We start from the raw sequence: 8,407 nt of genomic DNA on the forward strand, positions 1-8,407 counted from the left end.
TTACTCTTCTTTTGGCTTCTCCATGCTCAGGAACATCTCTGCTTTGCTGGCCTGGAGCTCCGAGTCGCTGAGGTGCTTCTTCTCCCGGCCTTGCTCGGCTTTTGTCCTCGTCCAGGACGGGGAGCGCAGGTAGCCGGCCCGGGCATTCGGATGCGGGTGTGGGTGCAGACCTGTGCCGAGACAGAGAGAAGCGGGCCTGGCACGTAGAGCTGGCTGAGCTCCCTCCTAGCTCCCCTCTTCCCTTACCGTTTTTGGCGAGAAGCCATTCGAGGGCAAACGGCACCCTTCCCCATGGCCAAGAAGGCAGGGGGTGCCTTGCTGCCTGGCTTCCTCCCTTCCCCCGCTTTGTTTCCATTTAGCAAGGCAGCCGGATGGGCCCCCCTTCCAAGCATTTCTCCTGGGCGAGGGGGCCCCTGGATGAGGGGCACCCTGCTCCCCAAAGCGCCAGGCGTGCCCCTTCCGTGGATCGCGCTCCCCGGGAAAAGGAGCGTTGCGAGGCCACCGAGTGCCAGGAGAAGCGGCCGCATCGGCCGCCTCCCTTTCTTTTGTCTGCCCCGAATCTAGATTCTTCCCAGTCAATTTAAATTACGTCATCGAGTTATTCTAATTATTGGTGAGGAGGCGGCATGGCCAAGCGAGAGCAAAGGGAGTCCGTGCCGGGCCTCTGCCCTGAGCCCCGAGAGCCTCCTGGCTGCAGAGGGGGGACCCTGGGGGCTGGGGGACAGCAGCCGGCCGGCGGGAGCTCTGCGTGGGCCAGCGCCAGCGGTCGGCAGGGAGCCGCGGACAGGAGCGCACGGCTGCGCCAGCCCACCCAAGGCGTGCCCAGCCGGTCGGGGTGCCTGCTGGAGGGGCAGCTCCCGGCGCCGGTCCTCGGGGGTGGGGCTGCGTACAGGAACCTCCCTTGCCGGATCGGGACCGCAGTCGCATCCTTCCCCCGCCGCAGCCGGGGGTGGGCAGATACCGAGGGCGAGGAGATGCGCATCTGTGAAAGGCCGGGGGTGGGGGGGGCTTGATCAGAGGGCAGCCCCCCACTCTGCTCCCTTCTTCCCATGCTGGAGGTGGCTGGTCCACCCACTGGGGCCGGGAAGTCCCACTGGAGTCCCGGGCTGCCTCCCCGCCGGCTGGGCTGAGGACGTGTGGAAGGGGCCTCGTTAATTCCACTCACATTTTCACACCGCGGATGCAATTTGCATTTTCGCTCCATCTGTCACTGGGCTGCAGCTGCCTCCCCTCCCCTCCCCTCCCCTCCCCTCCCGTCCCCCTTCAGGAGGCGCCGGGGCAGCGCCCCCGCCCTGCCTGCTCTGCACACCACAGGGGTGGAGGGAGGAGATGCGGGTGCGCAGGGGGCTGGGATCCCCGGAGCACACGCACCACCCGCTGGCGCCTCCCTGCAGCCAGCCTCACGCGTCCTCTGAGCAGGAGGGAGGAGGGAGGGCCTCTGGCCCCAGAGAGCAGGAGAGCGCTGGCTGCACCTGCCTGCTCAGTTGACTGTATTGCGCAGCACTGCCACCCCCCCCAGCGTCAGTTCCTAATTATTAGGTGGGGGATGGGATGATTGACTCCGCTGACCTTTCTCCCTCGGCTCTGCTGCTGGGAGAGATGGGGAGCCAGCCCCGCGCCCCAAGGGCCGCGGCATCGCCTGCCCCGGTCGCTCTGTGCCGGCCTCGCATGAGACACGGAAGGCCTGGCACTGTGAGTGGGTCTCTCGTGGACTCGCTTGTGTGCACTGATGCCGGCACTGAAGAAAAGGGTTTGGGCATTAGATGCACGACCCTTTTGAAAAATGGAGGGCGCCTGGATAAAGGAAAGGTTTCCAGTTCGCGTGGCGAAACTTCCAGGTTTGTGCGCTGTCAGCTGTGTGGGGTGCAGGTCTGTCATTTGGCTTTTCCACTTCTTGCCGTTTTTGAAATGTTTTTTAAAAGCCGGGGAGGGTAATGATCAGCATTAGAACAGAAGTGCTAAGATCTGCTGAATGTATGCCGTTTAACCCCAGGCTCCCAAAGCCAGCTTGCCAGCGAAGGCTTTGATTCTCCAGCAGGCTGCAGAGAGGGGTCCCCAGGGCTTGGGCGTCCCCAGGGCGCCGTGCTTCAGGGAAGCCCCAAGGGCAACTGGTCTTTGGGGCTCGGGCCCCGCCTGCCGCTGGTTGGAGCGACGTGTGGGCCAGCCTGTCTGAGCACCTGCTCCAGCTCTCCCTGCAGCAAACCTGGCTTGGCCCAGAGCTGAGCAGACCCCTCCTGCGGCAGGGACCTGCCCGCCAGGCCTCACCGTACGTCTCCTTGACCCCACAGTTCCCCACAGTGGGCTGCCACACTCACCGGCGGAGGACTCATTGCAGGCGTTCTCATCGTCCGAGTCGGCAAAGACTTCCGCCAGCTCCTGGTCAGACATGTCTGTCAGCTCCGTGAGGTCCAGCAGGTCGAAGTGCACCTCCAGGGAGGAGACGCTGCTCAGAGGCTCTGCGGAGGCAAAGCAAGGCCAGTGACCGCGCATGGTGCCCGTCAGGGGGGTGAGCTGTCGTGGGCGCAGGAGGCCTCGCCGGCTGACGCTCGGTGCGTGCTCGTGGGGGCCTTTTGCGTTGTGGCCCCATCACTTTATGCGGGCCGGGAGCTCTGGTCAGAACTCACATTGATCCCGCACGAGCAAAGCGCAGCAGTCCCCTGCCTCGGTTTGCCGAGGGAACGTGGGCGAGGGGTCAGGCTGCAGTGCCAGTGAAGAGCTGCAGGGCTGCGGGGGCCCAGTGGCAGGACGCCCTTTGGCACGCGGTGCCGCCCTGGGCATCCCAAGCTCACCGGGCGATGGGGCAGTCCCTTTTTCGGCAGGCCCCTCGAGGGCTGACGGGAGCAGGCCAGATCAGCAAGTCCGCCGCCCGCCATAACGCCAGGTTCTTTGCGGCAAGGCCCGAACGCCTGCGCTCGGAAGAGGTGCGAGGGTGTCCGTCATGCGCGTTCCCAGACGGAAACAGGCCGGCAGCCTCTGGCAGTGTAGCCAGACGTGCCGGGAACCGTGCCTTAGACTGGGCGCTGAATCAAGGGCGGGTGGACTTGTCTCTGTTCCCCCTTCCTTTCCCAGCATTTGGGTAGCCTCACGTGCTTCTTACAACTGTGTTTTGTGCAGCTGCAGGGCGCACACCCAGGCTCCCGAAGGAGCTGCCCCTTCCCCCGGGATCGTACTCACGCCTGCGCTCCGCCACCTGCAGCAGCCCTGAGGTGGGGATCGGGATGCCGCCTTCCTCCTCAGCCGGCGGGCCGTGGGACTCCTCCGCCAAGCCATGTGCCGGGACGATGAGGGGCGAGGGCCGCTCCAGCGGTGGGGCCTCTTTCATCAGCTCTGAAATTGCAACGTGCTGGTGAGCGCTGGGCTGGTGGCGCCCGGAGCAGCCTCTCAGGGTCCTCCCCGGCGTGCCCGCGGCACGCCGTCCCTCCGCTCCCGTGGCCGTGCTAGCCCTGCTGGGCAACACAGGCACCTTTCCCCCTCCGGGCAGCCGGCCGACTCTGCTCCCCAGAAGGAAAGCACATCCGCACAGTCCTGCCGCATCCTCGTGCAGCTTCCTCCTCAGATGCCCCCCCCGAACCGAGGGCTGGGGGGTGCTCCGAACAGCCAGCCCCACTGAGACACCGGCAGTGGTGCCGCATCCGAAGCCGGGCGGACAAAGAGGCTGCGTTAGACAGCCTCTCTTTCCTGGCCCTTTTCTCTCTCGGACGGGCTTTGGCCCCCGCGCAGATCTGCCGGCTAAGCAGGAAACGGGCCCTGCCTTAAGCGCCAGGGAAGGGCTGGGGTGTCGAGCGGTTTGTCTTGTCTGCCGGGCAGGAAGGCGGGACCTGCGCTGCCTCCTGGGCTCCGCAGGGATGGGTACCAAGCACCTGAGGCACCGCTTGGAGGAGCCGGCCCTTTGTGTCTGCAGAGACAAAAGGCCGGCCTGTTTCGGAGCAGGCGGGTGAGGCAGAACAAAGGCGAGTCTGTGTCTGCCGGGAGGAAGATGCCGCTTGGGCTGCAGCCTGGCGGGGCCACGTAGCTCGAGCATTTGCCCCGCACGGCCGCCGGGGCTGCACGTACAGCACGGCCGATGCGTGGCAGGGCGGTGTCCGAGGGGGTGGCAGCGAGTGCCCACGGCAGCTGCGGGGCCCGCTGGGGCTCGCCTTGCTCCCCTGCACCCCCGCTGTGCGGCCAGAATGTCCCCGAGGGCCCCGCACACGCTTGCTCGGCACGCTGGCATCCTCCACCCGGGAAGCCACTGGGGCCCGTGCAGAGCCCTGCGCAGAGCCGGCCCTGGCAGCCACGTGGTGGCACCAAGCAGGAGGGCCCGGCAACCCTGGCAGGACCAGCTCCGAGCCTTCCCCAGCTGGGCAGTGGCTCATGCCTCCCCCAGCCAGCCCCGCCTTGGGGAATGGGGGCGCTGCGGCCACCACCCCAGGTCGGGGAAGGCCCGGGTCGACCCTGCCCCACCTCTGGGGGCCTGCCGGATGCTCTGATATGACAGCAGCGTGGCCCAGTGCGGGCCATTTGGGCTGCTGCGCCCTGTCCCACCGGTCTCCACCTCTCACATGCGCGCTCCCCCCTCGCAGCACTCTTGGCTCCGTGGAGGCCGTCTCCCTGCCGTCCGTTTTCCACTGTGGCCTGTTGAGGGAGGCGCACGGTGCTGGGAGCCCCGAGCCTGGGAAACGGCGCTCTGGCCCCTCTGTCGTGCCGGGCCGCACATCCCGCTCCGGCCCTGGGCCGGCGTTCAAGCGGCCTGCACGCTGCGAGGGTGACAGGCAGGCGCTCCCCAGCCCTGGCAGCCCTCATTAGTGAGCAGGGGTCGGGGTGGCTTTCTAGCGCACCCATGCGGAAAACGAACGGGCACTTCCAGAAGAATGTTTCCAGCGAATGTGAACGCGCCTGGCCTGCTTCCCGGCAAGAGCTGATGTGCCAGGAAGGCCCTTGGCTTCGCTGGCCCCCGTTTCTGTATTCCCCCGTCGCTCGTATCCCTTCTCCCCACAAAGGCACCCTTCTCTGGCCAATGTGCCAGCATCCTGACTTAACGGCCTCCTGAGCACACCCATGCTTGGAAACCTGTGGGGCGCGCCTGAGCATTGCAGTGGCTGTCCATCGAGCGAGCAGGAGGGAGCCGTGGGGGGGGGCTTTTTACTCCTTGGCTGGTGGGGCTTGGCTGTAAGAAGGCGCTCTCTGCACTGTCTCCTCCTGTGGCATCCCCACTCCAGCGCTGGATCCTGCCCCACGCCTCTGCCCCACATTGTTCCAGGCGCTGCGCCTGCAGCATGGCTCCTCTCGCACCGGGCCGATGCGGATGCTCATTGCCCGACTCTGCAACACGCACGTGGGTGTGTTGCCGCTGCCAGCCAAAGCGGAGGCCACCTGCCCTGGCCCACCGCCATGATGCCGAAACCGCCCGGCTCGACCGAGCCCCCTTCTCCGTGCTCGCAGACCCCCACTAGCTGGGTCTGCACAGTGTTCTGCCTCCGAGCGCATTCAGCCATGGGAACCGGCTCTCCAGGAATCACAGCGGCATTAAGGCGTGCCTGTCATCGGCTCAGCTTTAGAAACAAACCCGTCTCCTGAATCCTATTCCCAGTGGAGGACAGTCAGTCGGCTCCGTTCCACGCTGTGTGTCTCCCCGGCCCCAGGCAGGCCTGTCTTTGACCTTTTCGAACACCATCACGTTTTTGAAAACCACATCCTGAAAAATGGTGCACCCCACGAAGGAGCCACAAAGCAGAAGCTGCGAGAAAGGAGAGGCGGATGCGATGAGGTTGCGGTACCTTGTTCTTATCCCTGGATGGTCAAAGCAGGGTCTGGACGGTGCAGCCCTGCCAGACTCACGGGGGGCATGAGCCCAGGGGGGCTTCCCTGCCGCCCTCCCAGAAGCCCCAGCACAGCAGGGCGTCACTCCAGGGCTGGGGCCGGGCCGCTGCGGCCTTTCCTGCGTGGCGTCATCCCTGCATCCACGGCGCTTCTTGCCAGGGAACCCTCTCCTGTGCCCTCCGCCCCGGATGCTTCGTTGAATATGCCGTCGCCTAACTCGTGTGTGTTCGCGTATTGCACGTGTGGCTTCTTTATTTCTAGCGGCCCACCAGGCGGCAGACGGGCCGCTTCTTTGGACAAGCACGAGGTGGACCCTTCGGTTGCGCTTCCTTTCCCTTTCTGGCAACAACATTGCAGGTCAGTTGAAAAATGCATCCTGATGTGCCCTGTCCTTGTGCTCCCCCCCTGCAAAAAATGAGTGGGGCTCCTTCCCCTGCCTGCCCCCCCCACCCCCATATTGCAAGTGAGATGATGAGACGCTCAGGGCAGGGACTGAAACGCTCCGGCTTTGCAACAGGCCGTGCACAAGTCAGCCTTCCTCAATGTGCTGCCCTCCAGATGCGTGGGACCACAGTTCACATTGCTTCTGGATGGGAATGATGGGAATTGCGGCCCAACATAGCTCAAGAACATGCAGTTGGAGAAGGCTGATGTAACAGAGGACGGGGCTGGAGACCCTGGCGGACGAACTGCAGCAGTAAAGCAGGTCGTGGACTCCGGTCAGTTCCAGGGGTTCTGGGTTTGGCTTCTCCCGGTGCTGCTGTCGGTCCGTGTGCCGTTTGCGGCACCTTCCCTGGGACGCGATCTGGGCTCTGCCTTTTGCCGAAGGAAGGTCTCTGTGGAGGAAGACCTCGCCAGGGTGGGAGGCACGCTCCTGCCTGACATACCTCACCTTGCAGCACGCAGCAGAGGGCTGGGAAAGCGGGGGCGCGAAGCCCACTCCCACCAGATCCGCGGGTGGTACAGATCCAGCAGAAATCTGTACGCTACCTGTTGGGAGTGCCGAGAGGGAGGCCGAGTCCCAGAGCAGGAAGTCAGCCTGCCTTTCCAGGCCCTTCCCTGGATGTGGCACAAGACCTGGCTGGTCGTCACGGTCTGAGCTCAGAACGTGGGTGTGTTTTCAGTGCAGAAACCCAGCCGAGTCCTGGATGCCAAGCCAGTCTCTCTCCCCTCAAGCGCCAAAAGCAGAAAGCAGTGAGCGCGTGTGGGGTGGGGGTGGGGGGCCACCCATGGGAAGACCTGAGTTGGAAGAGCTGCTGGTGCTGTGCCTCTTTTGCCTCTGCTTCGCAACACCTTTCCAGCCGGCCCCCCCCTCGGGTCGCGTCTGCTCGGCATGCAGCGCCATCCTCCCCCCTCCCCGTGCTTCAGCAGCATCTGTGCACTCAAAAAAACGGGAAGGGACGAGAAACGGGGAGAATCCATAAGCTGCTGACTCGCATGCCATGACATGAGCTTCAGGCCACCGGCACGGCCTGCAAGGCGCAAAGCCGCAAGATGGGGTGCAGCAAAGCGAGCGGGGAGTCGGGTGAAGCGTTTTGATGCCGAAACTGGGAGCCGCCGACGCTGGAAGCGAGACCTTCCTCACAGCCACAAATGTTCAGCGGGAGCTGAAGGGGGGGGGCTCCAGAAGCCCCACCCCCTCCCATTTCAGTCAAGTCATCTCCTTCTGTAACTTTCTAGAGGCAGCTGGATAGGAAGTTGGCATGAAAGAGGGAGGGTGAGCCCCACCCCGGCCCACGTTCACCCCGGCTGTGTTGAGTTGGGAGTGGGAGAAAATCACTCCGCATATGCTCAGAAGCATTCTTCTCACAGCCCTGCTCATGTTTCTGGGTAAGATGTCCCAGTTGGCCCCACAGTTGGTCAGATGAAGCCAGGACTTCAGCTGCGCCGCCCGTCCCTCACACACGTCAGGGTGAGCAGCCCCTCTTCTGGCACCTGCCCACCCTCTTCACTAGGCACTGTCCTGGCACGGCAAGGGGGGCTACCAGCTGCCCCCCCATATCTTCCCACTGGCACGTAAAGCCAGGGAGGCAAAGCACGGGGGCGTTCTCGGCACTGGGCTGCTCTGGCAGGGGGGCTGGGCACGCTTAATGCCCCCCTTCCTACTGCCTGCCAGGCTGCGCATGTGGAGCGATGCCCCCGGAGGCCTCAGTGGGCGATGCTGCCTTCTTCCGACTCGGGCAGGCAGAGGGATCCGCGGGGGGGGGGGGCAACCCCTGCCCTGCCCTGCCCGAGCTCGCTCAGACCCCAGCACCCAAGGGTGCAGACGCTCCCCCACCCAGGCCACCGGCAGCCCCCAGACCGCACCGAAAGCCCCGAACCTCTTGCCGAGCGGCGGGAGGAACCCCTGGCCGCCCCGCATCCGCACGCGCGACGGCGCAGCCACACGTGCCCCGCGCCACGGGCCCGCCGCGGGCATCCCGGGCACACCCCCCGCGCCGGCACGGACACGCCGCCCTCCCCGCTGGCAGCGCCCCCCTGCCCGGCCCTGCCCTGCCCCTCCGCGGGGGCGAGGCGGGCCGCGCGCGGTCCCCGTCCCGGGCAGCCCCGCTTGGGACGCGTCCCGGAGGCTCCGCGCGGGCGGCGGGCGCAGGAGGCGGCAGCGCCG

At 65.5% G+C, this 8,407-nt stretch overlaps 2 protein-coding genes across 2 annotated transcripts in view; one reads left to right on the forward strand and one right to left on the reverse strand.

The window, feature by feature from the left end:
* DBNDD1 (dysbindin domain containing 1) lies at positions 1-3,322 on the reverse strand. Its single transcript, XM_044427845.1, has 3 exons — positions 3,175-3,322; positions 2,316-2,456; positions 1-170 (listed from the first exon to the last, which is right to left on the reverse strand). Exons 1-3 carry the CDS (start codon positions 3,320-3,322, stop codon positions 1-3), a joined length of 459 nt encoding a protein of 152 aa, XP_044283780.1.
* A 2,676-nt stretch (positions 3,323-5,998) lies between these two features.
* Positions 5,999-8,407, forward strand: part of GAS8 (growth arrest specific 8) — a 12,053-nt gene continuing 9,644 nt past the window's right edge. The window contains exon 1 of the mRNA XM_044428028.1: positions 5,999-6,156. The gene's annotated coding sequence lies outside the window, so the exon portion shown is untranslated. The remainder of the gene's footprint in view (positions 6,157-8,407) is intronic.

This window comes from Varanus komodoensis, unplaced genomic scaffold (genome assembly GCF_004798865.1).
Source record: "Varanus komodoensis strain SLA01 unplaced genomic scaffold, ASM479886v1 scaffold19, whole genome shotgun sequence".
Lineage (NCBI taxonomy): Eukaryota > Metazoa > Chordata > Lepidosauria > Squamata > Varanidae > Varanus > Varanus komodoensis.